The sequence below is a fragment of the Ursus maritimus genome, unplaced genomic scaffold (assembly GCF_017311325.1).
Source record: "Ursus maritimus isolate PB19 unplaced genomic scaffold, ASM1731132v1 scaffold_15, whole genome shotgun sequence".
Lineage (NCBI taxonomy): Eukaryota > Metazoa > Chordata > Mammalia > Carnivora > Ursidae > Ursus > Ursus maritimus.
Window position 1 is genome coordinate 35,908,970 of NW_024423897.1, and position 19,051 is coordinate 35,928,020.

The following is a 19,051-nucleotide window of genomic DNA, read 5'->3' on the forward strand; positions in this document are numbered from 1 at the left end:
AATCCCTATCAAAACACCAGTGGCATTTTTCATAGAACTAGAATAAATAATCCTAAAATCTGTATGGAACGACAAAAGACCTGAACACAGTCTTAGAGAAAGAAGAACAAAGCTGGAGGTATCACTCTCTGATTTCAAGCTATACTACAAAGCTTTGTAATCAAAGCAATATGGTCCTGGCACAAATGAAGACACACAGATCAATGGAATAGGATAAGAGCCCAGAAATAAACCCATACTCAGAAGGTCAATTACAGTTAACCCTTGAACAATGTGGGGGTTAGGGGCATGACCCCCTGCCAACACAGCTATTCTCCAAAGGATTTTGACTCCTTCAAAACTTAACTACTAATAGCCTACCGTTGACCGAAAGCCTTAGTAATAACAGTTGATTAACACATTTTGTATATGTATTATATACATATATGTATACATATATACATATATGTAATATATACATATTATATATATATTGTATTCTCACATATATGTAATATATACATACTATATATTATATATTGTATTCTCACAATAAAGCTACAGAAAATATTAAGAAAATCATAAGGAAAATACATTTACATTACCATATAATCTAAGTCATTATCCATCAAGTCATCTTTAGTTAACTCCTCCGGTGTGGTGTCTATTAGCTCTTGAATTTCTCCAAAAACCTTATCTCGAAAGCCTTCACCCCCCACCTTTTTTTCCCCATATCCACAATCTGTTTATAAGATTAATCATTTGTCATTACTATCATCAATATTGTCTTATAAAAAACACTGTAAATGTTACACATATTAACACTAAACATGAAAAATGAAAAGATAATGTGAAAAACAGATTCCTATTTGTTCACAGCTATAATGATTCATGCATCGATTACAAAGAGGCAGCAAGATCATCGCTTTACAGTAGCCCAGTGTAAATACGATGCTTTCACAGTGCCCGAGCCTGTACACCTGTGAATGAATCATTATAAAATACTTAGAGCATGACAGTCATATTCATAACACAGTATTAGAAAGTTATATTTTTTTTAAAAACCACTTACCTTGATAACAGGCTGATACAGTTTCTCCAGTTACAAGAAAGAGGCACGCTGTAATGTAATTTTTCAAAAGCAGTTATAAAATAGTAAGAAGAATGTTATTAATTTTATATTAAAATCACTCACCTTCTGCCTACGTAAGGATAGGCTATCTACTTCCAGACGTGTTTTGCACGTGACGTTCCTCCCTGTGAGTACGCAGGTGATGATGAGGATGACACAACATATCAGACAGTTCTTGCCACACGGTTAGGTTTTCACATGAAGACATTCACACATACATACAGCAGAGAAGTTTATTAACTGTACAGCAGATTGTTTAGTACGCATTAAATGGATCATCAAAAGGTCTTCATCCTCATTGTCTTCATGTCGAGGAGGCTGGGGAGAAGGGAGAGGAGGGGCCGGACTTGCACGGAGACACAGGGACGGCAGAAACGAAGAGGTGGAGGGGAGGCAGGAGAGGCAGGCACACTCCGTGTTAACTCCACGGAAATACATCATGATTTCTGTCCTTTTTGCTTTTTCCTTGTGCTAAAAATATTTCTATGGAGTGCCAGTTTTCTCCCACCATTGCTTTAGTTTCAGTGCCCGTCTCATAGAAGGGTCCAGGTAGTAAATGCAATCGAAAGCAGTCTTAATCAGAACCCTGACCTGACTGTCTAATGTCGGTTTGTTTTCTGCTGCTGCTTCTATGTCTTTGTCTTCATCATCGTCTGCATTGGTTCAGAAGCGCTCACCTCTATCAAGTCATCTCTAGTTAACTCCTCTGGTGTGGCGTCTAGTAGCTCTTGAATTTCTCCGAAAACCTTATCTCGAAAGCCTTCATTCCCCACCTTTCCCCCCCCCCCATATCCACGATCTCCTTCATGATATCCTTGATTGGCTCTGTCACAAACCCTGTGAAGTCACGCACAACATCTGGACATGGTTTTCTCCGGCAGGAATTTGTTTAGGGCTCGAGAGCTTTCCTGGCTTTTCCTGTAACGATGCCATCTGCATTGGAAAAATTCTACCAGACTTTCATGATGTTCTGTCAGGGTTCTCTTGCAAAGCACTGACAATCCTCTCCATAGAGTACTGTGTGTAAGCCTTGAAGGTCATTATGACCCCCTGATCAAGAATTAGAGACTGCTGAATTAGAGACATTGTACTGGGGGGGGGGGCAAGTAGACCACTTTGATAAACTCACCAGGCTCTGGATGGCCAGGGCGTTGTTCAATAGCAAAAGAATGTTAAACAACAGTCCCTTACTGGCAAGGCAGTCCTTGGCTTCAGGGACAATGCATCCATGGAACCATTTTATAAAGAGTTGTTACTGTCTGGGCCTTCTTGTACAACGAAAAGACTGGCAGTTGGTGTTTATCTTTTCCCTTCAAGGCTTGGGGGTTAGCAAGGGGCAGTGCTGATCATAAACCTGACTGCATTTGGACAAAAAGTAGCCAGTCCCTTCCTGCTTCACATACCGGTACTTGCTTCTCTTCCTTACTGATAAATGTCTTTTGTGGCATTTTTTTCCCCCCAGAGTAGGCCACTTTCACCTGCATTAAAACCTGGTCAGGCAGATATCCTTTCTCCTCAATGATTTTCTTAATGAGCTCTGGGGACTTGTCTGCTGCCTCTTCGTTGGCAGAAGCTGTCTCTCCTGTTACCTTGCGTTAGGCTAAACCTCTTTATAAAATTATCAAACCACCCTTTGCTGGCATTAAATTCTGCAGCTTAAAATGCTTCACCTCCCTTTTACTTTAAGTTGTCATATAATGACCTTGCTTTTTCTCAAATCATATTAGCCTACAGGTATACCTTTCTTACACCAATCCGGAACCCACACAAAAGCTGCATTTTCAATACAAGATAAAAAAGTATTTTGTAAAAAGTGCATGGTGTTCACGCCTGCTGGTGTGGCTGCACCCACAGATTCACACATTTCCTTTTTGTTTTTTTTTTTACCACAGTCCTTAGCTGGATCCATTTACCTTGAAATGGTGGGCAGCTGCAAACGCAGACCCCAAGCTATGGTACATACCAAGCAAGTCAAGTTTTCTTGTAACATCATGACTTTTCTCCGCTTCCTGGGACCAATTTCAGTACCGCCAGTGGCACGTCATGTGGATCCTAAGGTATTACTCAAGGTCACGTATTGTACTCAGCATGATGACAAATACGTGAGAGCTGTGAGAAATCTTTCAAAGTGATATGCAATGCACTGAAGACGACCTGCTCAGATGACGGGAACACACGGCCACGTAAGCGAATTCTTGCAACCCCTGAGCTCACTTCCACAGCAACAGCAGGTGGCTATACATTTCCCGCAGGAGCACGGTCCGTACTGCGGGTATTTTATGATTACGGTTTAATATGGCATCTCTACGTGTTTACATTCCTCTAACTGCAAACGGCGCCAGTCTGTGTGTGCTTACGTAAGTTTGATAAATTTTAACATTTTATAATAGGTTTGTGTTTATTTTATGGTAGTCATTGATGAAATAGAATAGTGTCTACCTACTTTTATGCACTCATGACATATTTAACTTTTTAAAATTTTGTTTATTTCTAGGCTACAGGGTTCATCTGAGAATTTTTTCGAATTGTCTGAAATCTCCAAAAAAATTTTTCCAATATATGTATTCAAAAAATATGCATATAAATGGTCCCATAAAGTTCAAAGCCATTTTGTTTAAGGATCAACTATCATCTATGACAAAGGAGGCGGGAATATGCAATGGGGAAAAGACAGCCTCTTCAATAAATGGTGCTGGAAAAGATGGACAGCCACATGCAGAAGAATGAAACTACAGAACTTTCTTGCACTCGAGACAAAAATAAACTTGAAAACGGAATAAAGACTAAAATGTAAGAAAGACCTGAAGCCATAAAACTCCTAAAAGAAAACACTGGCAGTAAACCCTTTTGTCATCACTTTCAGCAGTATTTTTTTGGATGTAGGGCAACAAAAGCAAAAATAAACAGAACTACATCAAAATAAAAAGCTAGGGAAGAAACTGCTAATTACAATAATAAACAACAGTTTTAACATACTGAAATTGAACATTCTTTCCTTATGGAATGTGTAGGGGGGGACCTGCTAGATGGAAATTTGAAATAAGTAGGACAGTATCTGAGAACCAGGTTTCTACAAACTGTTCTTCTACACAGACATTTCCCCCAACTACAAATGCTGTTTACTTCCCACACTTACTTTCTTCGGATGGATGGAGGGCGCTTGAATGATGCTGTCACACGAGGCTGGTTCTTCTTGGCTTTCACAAGAAACTAATCTACTTAAAATAACTTTGGTAAATACACTTTGATTATATAGCTATCTCCTTCTGCCTCAGATCTTCTCTTCAAAACATCTCTTCTCTTTGTGGAATGATTCCTCACAAACATTGTATTCATCTTTTAAGTAGTTCCATGAGGATTTTAAATGGGTTATTGTAGATTTTCTGCTTTAAATGCAGTGTCAGACTAAAATATCGCCAAAGCCTAGCGCTTCAGCCCGTACCACGAAGAGTTGGCCTCATGAGGAAGAGTCTTTTTTTGACTTCCTTGGCTACTCCGCGAGTTTGGGAAGGAGAAAGGGTGTTAACAAAAGAGGAGGCTGCCTTTTTGCTTGTTGCAGGCAGGGTTAGGGCATCCAGTGGAAAGGGGTTTCTTTCTAGTTCTTTCCGGTCTCTGGGTTACTTTGTGCCTTTCCTCAGGTGCTCTGCACCGTCCCAGCTGCTGCCGCTCAAACACAGTATTGTCCACGTTGTAGCTCTTCAGTACACGTTGGACTGCAATCAAGTTCACCAGGACGGAAGGGATACGAGTTACTTTACCCAGAAAGTCCAATCTCCGGAACTCGTGGGTACAGGAGAGGGAGGAATCAAGGGCCACAGGCAGATGTGAGAAACATAAAAAGAATGACAGCCAGATGTTACGTGCCTCTTGACGGAAGAACATGATACCACCTAGCAAGAATCGATTCGCTGAAAAAGGAACTGGTAAGATCAGCCTTGGGAGCAGGGTTTCAAAGCCCGGCACTGCTGACATTTTGAAGCAGATAACACCTTGTGGGGAGCTGTCCTATACCTTGTAAGACGGTTAGTTATCAGCATCCTTAGCCCCACCTGCAAGATGCCAGCAGCACCCCTCTGCTTGCGACCACCAAAAAATGTTCTCAGATATTACCGAACGTCTCCTGGGTGGCAAAATGCCCCTTGGTCTAGGGCTTTTTGCTGCTTAATCTAACCACCAGTTTATGGAAACAGGGGACAGATTAACCTGTTACATGTCACTACAGGGCTCACATCAACAAAAGTCAGTAGGTAGAACACAGGACAACCTAGTTTTTTCAAAAAATAAACAAAGGAAAAAAAGCCGGGGGGAGGGGAACCCAAAGGTTAAGAGACTTAGGAGAGTGTCGATCAAACGCCTGGTCGGGACTTCTGGGGACTTCCGGAGCCTCATCAAAACAAACCCGTGTAAGGGGAGCACTTGAGACCGACTAGGGAATTTTCAACAGTGTCTTGATATTTAATGTTTCAGAATGAATTCAGGAGAATCTCTTTCAGATGTATATACCAAATTCTTATAAACTCTACTTCAAAGTAATTTGAGTGGGTGGGGGTGTGAGGGAGCGGTTGTGATGATGGATAAAATGAGACAGGCCATAAGTTAATGACAAAAGTGAATGATGAGGTTCATGACAGTCTCTAATTTTTGCAGGTAATTGACATTTTTCATAATTAAAGAAGCAAGCATAAAAGTGATAACAGCATAACAAAAAGCAGCCAAAAAAAAAAGGGGGGGGTGATGTTGAGTAAGAATCACCATTCTACCATCTGAATGCACGGGTCAAAGGGAATGGAATTCCCAAGACCTCTTAGGTAGACAGTGCGCCAAACAGTCTCCTAACAAGAGTAAAACATACAGCGTAAGCTGGTCCAGGCTATGTTTAAAAAGTGATACTAGCTGCCTTGAGAATCACATTAATCACCCGAATTCCAAATGTTTTATAAATATTACTATTTTAGAGCACTTTAAAGATAAGAATAAGCCTGTACTTAGCACTTTCTCAGAAAGCATTACACACTATCATTTTAATTTGACAGAAAGCATAAGAAGTGGATGGAACAGAGCGGACCATTTTAGGGCTAGTTTTGTAGGTCTTTAACTAGAGGGCTGGACCGAGGACACACCATACCAAAGGCATACCGTACAGTGCTTTCTATTTTTAACCATAGTACTTAAGGAAAAAAAGAGAAAGAACAAAGGAATACAACTTAGCGGAACAACTCATTTTTATAAAAATGTGTTTTATTTTAAAACAGGTCTATAAAAGTAGAAATCACATACAAAAATACAGATTACTCTGACATGTTAGCAAAATAGCTTATGGCTGGACTTGAGTTTGGAAGTACTGCATGTTTGAGGGCATCTGGAAATCACAGTCCAAATGGATCCTATCATCAGCCCTTGTCACTAATCTGTAAACAATAATTTCATGTAGTATATTTAGCACTTTTTAACTAGTACAAAATCGAAACAATCATTTCCCGTATAATGCCACTTTAAAATGTTCTTCCTTAGGCCTGAGCTGATAAGGGCACTTCATACCGTAGTTTCTAACATTTAAAAAGTCTGATTTAAAAACAATTAATGTGAACAGAAATAACAGGTTTTAGCTCTTTTTGTTCCATTTTGAACATATGGGAAGGTCATCAATTTAAAGACATTAGTGTTTTGTTTTGTTTTTTTAAGTAGAATTTAATCCTTTTTCTTCTAGACACCATTAAAAAAAAAAATCACTGTTGCTATCAAAAGATTCCACACCTGAGTCTTAACTTTGTAAGTTTCAAGTTGTCTTACTGCTTTGAAACTGCGTGGAACCCACACCTACTCCGAGGTTATGTCTGTGAGTCAATGAACATGTAGTTCTTAGGGAACTCGAGGTCTAGTAACTAGAAAACAATGACTTTCAAACAATTATTGTGGGAGACAATTTTTTTTAAGAAGACAATTTAAAATACTTGATTCTAGAATAATATAAAAATAACTTTAAGAACCTTGGCTATAAAGGAAAATGGCAGGCAACTTCAGTTTGGCGTTCCATCCAACATTTCAAGAATAAAGACTGGCTACTGCCACCTTTCTAAAACAAAGCAAGTCATCTCAAAAGCTAAAGAACTCACGTTAACATCACTTGATCAGAAAGTTAGAAGACCACAATTATATTTCCTCAGCTAATTCGGAATTCTGGGAACACAGGGCATGAAGGAAACTTCACGAAGGTGCATTAGAGGATACTTCAGATTAACCCGTCATAGAAAACTGCCTCTTGAGCCTTCAAATTCTGTACCAATTCTTTACCGCTGATTGGTTAGTTGTTTTTCATTTAGATTTCCAGGTGAATTGCCCAGGGCTTTGTTTCCATGAACCTAATTTCAAATCTAAAGGCAAAGTTGAAATGCCTATTTTTCGATCTCCGGAAGAGATTGCCAGAAATGCTACTATCCTATGATTCTCCTTTTGTTCCGTTCACAATACAAATACTTCTACCAATCTATGTTTTACAAAGCAATACTGTGAAATTAAATAGAAGAAAGTTACCATATAGATCGTGAAAATGATTTGCTGGTGGTGAATCTTACGCTTGATTCTAAATAGATTGAATAAGAAGGACACTTGAAAGAGGTGGCTCAAATCTTGCTGTTTAAGGTATCCTGAAATTACAGGCTCTCCTAAAATTCCAAAAGGCCTTAAACTTAGGCTCTTAAGTGCACAGAAGCAGTGACCGAAGCTTTTCTGGTTATTTAGAAAAAGCAAAACTTCATAGTTTTCACTCTCAAATGGTTGTCTAATATACTTGCAGAAGGAAGGCAAAGGGCAAACCAAGAATAAAAACAGCCGAGTGCTCCAGCAAGCGGGCTACCTGCCTATTTTCCCTGTTCCAAAGAAAAGAGGGGACAGCATCCTGCAATAAATGCTTCATAGGCAACTGGGCTTCTGCAGTGTCAGCCGGCATCGGATGCCCCATATCTCCTGGGGTTTTTTGTTGCCAGTGGTCGGCCTGGCGATGGTGGTGAAATGGGAACTATTAATCTGTAGATGAGGAAGGGCTTCTTTTAACAGTTGAAGGGTACCGTCTGGCACGATTCCAAAAACTTGTAGTGTTTTTAGGGTGGGAATTTCTCCAAGTTCACTGGAAAAGGAAGAGAGACCTTTCAGAGTAGCAGTCCATGGTGACTGATCCACTAGAGTTCCATGACCCAATTTGTGCCACTTGTATCATAGTCCATAAAATGCAAATTGAAAACACAATTTGCCATCAATGATCTGAGGAAAGAGCAAAGGTGAATCAAAGCAGAAAGCACAGGCTACGGCTCGGACAATATGGCCTGAGGACCCATGCAGGCGCGTTTTGCTAAATGTTTTCTCACAACCTGAATACCCCGAGGTTTATTTAAAACCAACCATAGTTGTTTCCTTTCTCCGTTCTTGATTTAAATTGAGAGGAGTTACCGTATGGTGAGAAGCTAGAAGCTGGTGATGGTAAAGAATCACCACGGGTTACACGTAGTTTCAAAGTATGGACTTGACCTTTATTTGAACTAGTCTCCTCCTCTCAAAAGAACAGCAGAAGTTAAGGTAACTTCTCAGTAAGTCCATTGCCTGCGACAAAACCTAACAGCGACTTCACTAAGGTACTTTGGACGGGGCTATGCAGTTGGGTGCAGGTGGAGAAAAGGAGTAACTGCTCACACCTTTTCTACGAGAGGCAAAAGCCGTCTGACTTCTCTACATAGCACTTTTTTTGGGGGGGGGTCACATCTATGCCAATCCTCTTCTCAGCTATTTCCCATTAAGTGAAATACAGTTCTGTCAACAGTGACATTCTGATCCACGAGAAAGGGAGACTGTTTCCCCAAAGTAAATACTTCTAGGTAATGATTCTTTCTTCTTAACTCAGATCTATGTGCTTAGAAATTCATCTCTCTGATCTGTATTTGCTCCAGGTTGGGACACACAGTACAAAGTCTTAGGAAAGGGAATATTTAGTTTGGAATATCAACAAAATCCCACTGCAGATCAATGAACACATCAATGACCTAGCGTTAGAAGCATCCTTTTTATTTTCCTGTTGCCGATAATTTCTAAAAAAACCACTTTCCTCATAGCAATTATCACCTGGCCGCCAATCTTTCTTCCTTCCAGCCTATTCTATATGTCAAGGTCCAAGGCATCTTCCTAAAGCCTAGCTCAGGTTATGTCACCCCTCCACCCCTTCCACCCTCCAAGCCTTTGATGCTGCCCTCTTGTTTACGGAACTCAAACTGTTCCACTGGCCTTAGGACTTTCCACGTTCAACCCACTCGCCCAGTCACCCCACTACCCCTAAATGTATTTATCCTACTTTCAACAAGTATATTAAACACCACAGATGTCTAATACATGTTAGATGAATAAAGATGAAGGGTAATTTAGAAAATAAGAGTACTATCTAAGTAGGATAAATATGCTCGGAGTTCATAAAAGGAAGGTAAGATCTGGAGGTTACAACAGATAAAAAAGACGATAAGGAATAACAAAGTACTGTTCTTCTTCAGGTAAACTGATCTCTGGAATAGACACAGGAGTGCAAAGAAAGGCCGCAGCACAGAGATGCTTACACTCAACATCACTTAAGATGACAGCAATTCTGCCCCAACCTTAAATCCCTCTTATGTGAAATCTGAGTATTTGAGAACCTTGTAATGAGAATTTGGGTGCTGGGATATTTGAATTAGCCAAACTGTAAGTCATTCTACAGTGGACAGTAGGTGGGAGTGAGGAAAGGATGTATAGCAGATGGCGGAAGAAATGTTCCTGCAACAGTGCTGAGAAGGAGCCTTGGTGGGAGGAAGGAAATGGCAGCAGACTCTCAGAAGACACTCAGGTGTCCTAGGTGAGAAATGAGTGAGCTGCACACCATGGGATGGTGGATGATCCAGGCTGAAAAGCCAGAAAGTCTTTCACAATTTTAAGGAGACCGAAAATAAAACGAAACAAAACAACACTGAACGCCCCTTAGTACATGTGTCATCTTAGAACAAATTTATAAGCATCTATCTTTAGACTGAAAAGCAACCAAAGGACAGTAAACAGCAATGAATAAACAGTTGAAGAGCCATTGTTTCCAATTTAAGAAATATAAAAGGATAATGTCTTGTGTATCTTTGGTTCATCCAAGTAAACGAAAGATATTTACAGACCCTTTCACAGGTCCACACCTTACCTCAATGACACAATCCTGTTTTCCTTATAAAATCTAGTAAACGCCTAACTATAAATTCTCCTACCACAGACTTTTTATTTAGTTTCTCCTAATCTCAGATCAGTTTACTATCTCCAACGTGGCTTTCTTACTTGAACGAGAGATACGGAATAATCAGAAGAAAGTTTGGACATAGGGGATAAGATCACTTCAGGCCGAAAGGAATAGATACAATGTGGACATATTCTGTAGAAGAAAAACCTACGGTCTCCCAAGCATTCTAAAGCACTAGTATTACAGAAGAAAGTCACTCAAATTTTATTTTCCCACTTCTAAGAAATAAGAATTCTTTAGCATAAATGGCTTTCTCAAAATTATTATTGAGGATCCATAGAAGTCTTCTATGAATTTCGAGTACATCAGCTGCCAGAATGAAATTAGAGAAAATAACACTTTATCTTAAGAAACTTCTAACGATAGGGTACGGGCAAACTCATTTTAATGGATTCATAAGGTTTAACCAGTGTACTATTTACATAATGCCTGAAGAAACACACTCTTTTACCTTCAAGTAAAAGGAGAGCATCTTTTTTCTCTCTGTTCTCATTCTTTTTTGGTCATCTGATTTGTATCTGAACTCCTGATGCCCATTTTTCTTATTTCAAGATAAGGTTGAGACAAGTCACGACAAGGCAGTGAGGGTTCAAACTCAGGTCCGTGACTTGAGGTCTGTGCCCTTAACCACCCATTCACTCTGCCTGCAGGTAGGACCCCGCAAGTGTTATTATTCTACTGGACGAAAATACTAAACTGTGAGAGCTCACAGCCTTCCCTTAGCCTCTGCTCAAGAAAAAGCATTGGGGATTACCTGCTTATTAGCTTCTTTCTCGGGAGAGAAAGAACAGAAGTGAGACTGGGTAAGATTCTCTTGAGAAAAGCAACCAAAAGACTGATAACTGTCGTCCCCAGGGGCTGCACAGGCAATGACGCCAAAGCCCAGACGGCTAGCACAGGAGAGACAGGTGACAGAGATGCTCTCTGGGTGGACGCTAGAGGCCCCTAGGAGTTCTGGATACTAGAGGGCACCAGATTTTAATACGGGTTCCATATAGAGGAGTTCACACCCTACCGTCTAAGAGCCACGGAAGTGAAGACCATCCCTTTTAGGCAGTGCTTTTTCAAACGAGATACTGGCTCAGACCCTGAGCCCCAAGATTAATTAAAGTGATTAATTAAAAATGTAATTACTGGATTCTCTAATTCTACTAGTTAACCCTGTATAGCTGACGTATCTGATTTATTAATTCTTGAGACTAACTTAGAAGATCCAAACCAATCGTTCGAGGACTACAAAAATTCTTTGTTCAAATTCACTACCTTCTTTGGCAGGAATCAGAAGCTAAATTACTTCCTTCGGACAGGGGGCTCCAGGAGGGCACAGCCTCGGTCAAGGCGTACCGGCTGGAACAAGCGGGGCGCCCGGCCAAATTCAAGATACTGACTTCCTGTGGTTTTCAATAAAACTGCTATACGTTTACACCTACACGAGAAGGATTTTCTGGCCCTTTGCGGATAGAAGAAAGGAAACTTTAAAAATAAACAGACGATGTTACTCCTAGGATGACTTGGGAATAGCACCTTGTAAAAGACAGACAGCCCAGACTCCTTTTGGCACTCCCTTGATTTTGTGGAAGGTGCTGAGCAGGTACAAAGTGAACCCTCCTAACAGCTACTGGATTAGCTACGGACTATTTTCATCGGCCCAGAAAACCTAGGGTGCAGACCTAGCTCAGCCATTAACTTTCTTTACAGCCTCAGGTTAAGTCACTTCACTCTCCTGGATGTCAGTCTCCCCCATTCCAAGATAGCACCGGACTCATGCCATCTACCGTTTACATGATGCCATTCCTCCCATTCTTTGACCACCGTCCAGGATAGACATCACTAGAAGATTACAGAATTTTCATCTCAGCCCAGAGGGAGCCTTTCAGAATTAACTGGAGTTGATTTGAAAAATGTGGGGGAGCAGGGAAGAAAGTCCCCATTGGGTCTGCTTCCCCAGTTATACTCTGAGCTTGCTGGAGGTAAAAACACGGTCTTCTCATTTTGCAAGGCTTCCAGATACCAGAGCGTGGCATTCTAATATTTAAACCTGCTTCTAGCTAAATAATAAATGTTTAGTAAATTATCCCAGTCAACTTTCCAAGATATTTTAAGCAAAAAATTTTGCCTTGATTTTTCTGTTTTGTGGCACTTCCCTAACCTCCTTGTGGTACACCAGTGGTGATGTTCAAGTTTTTTTTTAATTTAAATTCAACTAGCCAACATATAGTACATCATTAGTTTCAGATGTAGTGTCCAGTAATTTATCAGTTGCGTATAACACCCAGTGCTCATCACATCACGTGCCCTCTCAATGCCCGTCACCCAGTTACCCCATCCCCCACCCGCCTCCCCTCCAGATGTTCCAGTTTTAAGCATCTGCTATTAATAACAGCAGATATTAGCACCAAGTGGCATCTCTTTTGCTCCCTGTCTTCTCCTACTTTTAGAAAATGAAAGACTTACAGTAAAGTTTCAGGTATTATATCATAGCACCGACTGAGTGAGAGATGTTGGAGGTAGTTGAGCTGGTAAAATTCCGGAAAGCAGTCATTCTTCAGCATGACGCTATCGCTGGAACAGAGCAGAAGAGCAGACTCAAAACCTATGCATCAGTTCAGATGGCGAAAACAGAAATAACCGGCCGCGTGGTTCTTCAATTCAACATGTTAAGATCCTTTCCTCCTTCAATGAGCAGTCGTGATTTTTCAATGTTTGTTTTAAAATAAATAAACGAAAAAAAATACCTTAAGTCTAGGTGGACAAGATTGGGGCATCTTCCAACTAAGGTTGAGACATCTAGGGAAGAAAATGATGGTCACTGTTAAATGAGGAACAAGACAACTATCAACAGCTGTCAACGCTATCGTTAGACTTTGCGCTAGACGCTTGGAACGATGAATGCAATTAGAGTCACACTCTCAGAAATAAAACACAGAATCATCACCTTGGCATATAAGATTTTGAACCTAGAAAATCCAAGAGAATCAACTGGAAATAGTAAGAAAACTATGTAATTTGATAAGTTAATAACAACCCATAGCTTACCTATGTATCTGCAATACCTACGTGGGGAAAAAAGAAAAAAAAACCCACTCACACTAGCAAAATGCAAAACCAAACACCATCATCTATAAACAAATAACGTATTATAAAGGTAGCACTTAAAATTAGTGGGGGAGGGGCGCCTGGGTGGCACAGGGGTTAAGCGTCTGCCTTCGGCTCAGGGCGTGATCCCGGCGTTATGGGATCGAGCCCCACATCAGGCTCTTCCGCAGGCTCTCCCAGTCCCCCTGCTTGTGTTCCCTCTCTCGCTGGCTGTCTCTATCTCTGTCGAATAAATAAATAAAAAATCTTAAAAAAAAAAAATTAGTGGGGGAAATCATAGGTTATTTTTAAAAATTATATTGCTACTACAAGCAGGAAAAAACTTATTTCTCCAACTCAAATAATATTTCCAAATAAATTCCACATATATTTAAAAGTCCTAAAATGCAAAAATGTAGGGTAATTATTCATTGGCTCTTGAGATAAGTAAGGATTTTCTAAACACAAAAGAAAACATAAAAGAAACGCTGATAATTTACTACGTAAGAATTCTAAGTCTACCATGTTAAAGCAAAACAAACACAAAATTAAAGAAGTATCAGAAAACTGGGAATGTTTCCAACATACATTAAACAGAGAGTTAATGGTCTTATATGAAGAGTAAAGAAAGATAAACACAGAAAATAGGCAAATAATATGAAGCAATACTTGGCCAGAGAGAAAAATGGAGCAAGAAAGGAAAAATAAAATTAACATATTGCTTTTCAGCTATCAAATGAAAAAAAATTCTATCCTAATATCCAGAATTGATGAAATATAATAAAGCAGGTCCCACGTATATTACAAGTGGATATTTAATTTTATGCAGCCTTCCAGGGGAGCAAACTGATTTTTTGGTGTGGCTGGGCATTATTATACACTTGGTTCTTTGGCTCAGTAATTCTACTTTTAGAAAAACAATGAGGTGTGCAAGAAAATATTCACTTTAGCAATACTTATAATAGCCCCTTCCCCAATTATTTTAATTTGTTAACCTCCATCCATTCTGTGGAATGCAATGCCAATGGCAGTTACTCAAAAGCTTTTAAATAACACTTCATGACATTAAAAAATATTCAAGCTATAGTGTATAGTGAAAACAAAACAAAATACATACAATGCACTACAATCTCAGTTTAGTAAAAACACACTCAAAAACTCATATTTATATAAAAACTCACAGAGGGAAAAAGGTTCATGGGGTTGGGGGGTAAGGCTGGAAGGAAATACACCCAAGGGTGGTGGGATTACAGGTAATTTCAGAATTGGGAAGAGAGTCACATGTGCTACTTTGCAATCAGAAAATCAATAGGGGCACCTGGGTAGTTCAATTGGTTGTGTCCGACCTGTGATTCTGGCTCAGGTCAGGATCTCAGGGTCTTGAGATGGAGCCCTGCCCCCCCATCAGGTTCTGCTCTGGATGTGGAACCTGCTTAGGATTCTGCCCCCTCTCCCCACTGCTCTCTTTTAAAAAAAAAAAGGAAGGAAGGAAGGAAGGAAGGAAGGAAGGAAGGAAGGAAGGAAGGAAGGAAGAAAGGAAGAAAAGAAAGAAAGAAAGAAAGAAAGAAAGAAAGAAAGAAAGAAAGAAAGAAAGAAAGAAAATGAATACATGTTATTTATTTTTAAAAATAAACAAGCTTTGTTCACAGTTGGGGTTTTTTCTTCCCACAGTTCTGTCTTCAGCCCCTTCCCCTCCCCTGAATCCTAGAACTGCATTCTATTTTTATTTTTATTTATTTTAAAGATTTTATTTATTTATTTGACACAGAGAGAGACAATCAGCAAGAGAGGAAACACAAGCAGGGGGAGTGGGAGAGGAAGAAGCAGGCTCCCAGCGGAGGAGCCTGATGTGGGGCTCGATCCCAGGACCCCGGGATCACACCCTGGGCCGAAGGCAGACGCTTAACGACTGAGCCACCTAGGCACCCCTAGAACTGCATTTTAAACTCCCCTCAACATACCCACTGTGATGTGGGACAGGCACTCAAATTCATGCCTAAAAGCAAATACTTCATTTCTCCTCTAAATGTGGTCCCTAAAGTCTTCGCTGTCTCTGAGAAAGTGCTAACGTCACCGATCAGCTGCTGAGGCCGAAACCCCGGGAGGCACACTCAACCGTTCTCTCACATCCCACATCCAGCCTGTTGGCTTCTGAATGTCTGATCACTTCTTGGCACGTTGCACGTCACCCCCCGAGTCTCTTACAGCCTTGTCTCAACACAGCACTAGAAGACGACTTTTACAGGGGAGTCAGATCCTCTCATTTCCTGCTTAAAATGCTACCGCGGCTTCCCATCTCACTCAGAGAAAATCTGAACAAAGCTTCTGCCTTGGCTTAGAGAACCCTGGGCTATCTTACCTCCTATCACTGTGCTCCTTGCTCCCTCTCACACTGGTTCCCCATCAAGGCCTCTGCACTTGCTGGTCCCAGTTCCAGAATGTTCTTTCCTCACTTATCTATACAGCTCATGCCTTCACTCAATCAGGCCTCTGCTCAGGTGTCACTTCCAGGGAGAGGCCCTCTCTTTGGCCCTTCCATCTGAAAACAGCCCCCCTCTGGCCAATACTCTGCCTGGTCACTCCGCTCCATTTTTCCTTCCTGCTTTTACCTCCTCTCATCACATTTAGTTATTTGTGGGTTGTCTGGCTCCCCTGCCAGAACGTACACTGCACAGCAGTGACTTCATCGGTTTTGCTCAAGGCCACAGCTCCCAAGTCGGGAACAGGGCTTTGCGCATCATAGGTGCTCAATAAACATTGGTTTAATGAGTGACTAAAAAATGAAGAAGTGCACAGGACAATCTTGAGCGACCCATCACGGAGCCAGCCCACCAGCCAGCCCCCAAATCCCCAATTAGATCCAATCCGATTTTGATGCCACCTAGGAAAGAACAAAACCTCGGGGGGTAGAACTGGCTAGTGTCCAGCCCTCATTTAAGCCCCGGCGTCCCTCAGCAGAAAGGGTTAGTAAACAGCAGTCACTACTAAGATTCCCTCTACACACTGTCCCCTTCATTTCGCCTCGAGCTGGAGAGCCACCTGAGCCAGAAGGCATCTTAAACCCCAAATCTAACCTGTTATTTTAAGGAGAGAGGTGATTTCATCTAGAGAAATCAAGGTCAAATCCAAGACCCTGGTCAGTGCTTCCCTACTGCCCCACGGGGGTGGCAAAAATAACAGCGACGATCACGGCACGCTCACTAGGGTTAACGCGCATCATGGGATTAACCCACTTCCTTCTTACCACGACTCTAAGAGATGGCTTCCACTATTATCTCCGTTTTACTGACGAGGAAACTGAGGAACAGGGAAGTTTAGCAACTTGCTCAAGACTACCCAGGGAACGGCAGAGCAGGAACTTGACCCCAGGCGGACCAGTACCAGTCTAGGAGCTAAAAGGGCATTCATATTATCTTCTAAATAGTGTAGTGGGGACCACTGTTAAAGACATTGAAACATCTGATTCCCACTGCGTAACTCAGAGCACACACACTTCAACTTAAATTACGGATCTTTGACCTTGCCCTGAATGTGTCTAACAAGCAAGATTTTATTACCTATTATTCTTGCCAGAGTTTGGTAAACAAGCTCTCTATTCTTTTCTGGAGGAACAAAGAGAAGCGTTTAAAGCCAAACTTGGACAGATTAACAGCAGCTTGCCTACAGCAGAGTTTCTCCACCTCGCACCCTAGAACCTTGTTTCATTCAGAAAAACTCTCAATAAAACGGGAAATTCAGATAAGGAAATGTCAATGAGGCACTGCCTTTTCTTGGCTTGGGGATGAATAGGGAAGAACTGGTGGTGGGATTCAACGTGAAGACGCTGCTTGCTGGGGGGAGTTTAAAATCTTTGGAAGGCAATTTGGCAAGAACAACCCAAAGCTTAAGAACAGAGCCTAATCCTTGACTCAGCAATCCCACTTTTAAGAATCCACCCTTAGAAATGCACACCAAGATTTGTCTCTGTCCATGACAAGGTTGTTTATAAAAGGAAAAAACTGGAAAGATTCTAAAAGTCCATTACAAGGAGATCAAGTGAAGAAATTATTATTGAATTGATACAAATTATTCCATATCTATTTGTTTTTTTTTTAATTACTTAATTATATTTTTATTTAGTTAAATTCCTCAAACTGTTTAATACTTTAAAAAATTTAGGGGCGCCTGGGTGGTGCAGTCAGTTAAATGTCCGACTCTTGGTTTTGGCCCAGGTCATGATCGCGGGGTCTTGAGATGGAACCCCATGTTGGACTCCCTGTTCAGTGTGGAGTCTGCTTGAGATTCTTTTTTTTTTCCATTTTAAATAACTTCTATATGCATAATCTCTTCTGTTACCTCCTGATATTTTTTTTCCTTTTTTTAATTTAAATTCAATTAATTAACATATAATGTATTATTTGTTTTAGGGGTACAGGTAATTCATTAGTATTATATAATACCCAGTGCTCATTACAATACATACCCTCCCCAGTGCCCATCACCCAGTTACCCCATCTCCCTACCCACCTCCCCTCCAGCAACCCTCAGTTTGTTTCCTTTGATTACAAGTCTCTTATAGTTTGTCTCCTTCTATGGTTTCGTCTTGTTTCATTTTTTCCTCTCTTCCCCTATGATCCTCTGTGTTGTTTCTTAAATACCACGTATCAGTGAGATCATATAATTGTCTTTCTCTGATTGACTTATTTTGCTTTAGCATAATACCCTCCAGTTCCATTCACATCACTGCAAATGGCAAGATTTCATTTGTTTTTGGTGGCTGCGATTTCAGATCTAAGTGACAGAATACCACATAGTCAATGCAAATGATGTGGTGTAGCTCCTAAAAATGGGATTATCTGGGGGTGGGGGGCAGAAGCATACTACAAAGTATTTCACGCACTACGTCCCACTTTAAAAAACACTTTTATGCAGGAAAAAGCCCAGCAAGAGCTTAGTGAGATTACTGATGATTTATTTTTCTTGGTGGTTTTTCCATATTTTATATATTTTTGAGAATGAATATATAATACTGTCATCAGATTAATTAGACAATTAAAGCATAACTGGAGGCTCCTGGGTGGCTCAGCCAGTTAGGCGTCTGCCTTCAGCTCAGGTCATGATCCCAGCATCCTGGGATCGAGTGCCGCGTCGGGCTCCCTGCTCAGCAGGGAGTCTGCTTCTCCCTCTGCCTCCTGCTTGTGCTCTCTCTCTCTCTCAAATAAATTTTTAAAAAATCTTTAAAAAAATAAAATGACAAAATAAACAAAGCATAAGTGAACGCTGAAGCTTATAAAGTCTGTTAACGTGCACACATTGCCCCTCACTTCAAATGCCTACGTTCAACTAAACAACTTCACGGTCCTCTTAGATCGAATTAAGAAGAGCTGTAAATATGAGCTTGTAAACAGAGTTTATAACGAGTTTTCAACCGTGGCACTACTGACATTTCAGATCAGATTATCCTTCTGTGCTACTCTGCTGTCCTGGGCACTCCTTTACCAGAAGTCCCGGCTTCTGCCCACTAGTGGCCAGGACCACGCCCGCAGCTGCAGCCAGCAGAAATGTCTCCAGACCTCCCCAAGTGTCCCCCTGTGGGT

General features: G+C 40.9%; 1 protein-coding gene across 1 annotated transcript in view; it reads right to left on the bottom strand.

The window, feature by feature from the left end:
* Positions 1-6,328: 6,328 nt before the first annotated feature.
* The window catches only part of SKP2 (S-phase kinase associated protein 2), a 31,300-nt gene continuing 18,577 nt past the window's right edge, over positions 6,329-19,051 (bottom strand). Inside the window, exons 8-10 of the mRNA XM_008692636.2 lie at positions 13,136-13,187; positions 12,855-12,962; positions 6,329-8,234 (exon numbers count right to left, since the gene is read on the bottom strand). Of these exons, the coding sequence (XP_008690858.1) occupies positions 8,021-8,234; positions 12,855-12,962; positions 13,136-13,187 (374 nt within the window). The 3' untranslated portion in view covers positions 6,329-8,020. The remainder of the gene's footprint in view (positions 8,235-12,854; positions 12,963-13,135; positions 13,188-19,051) is intronic.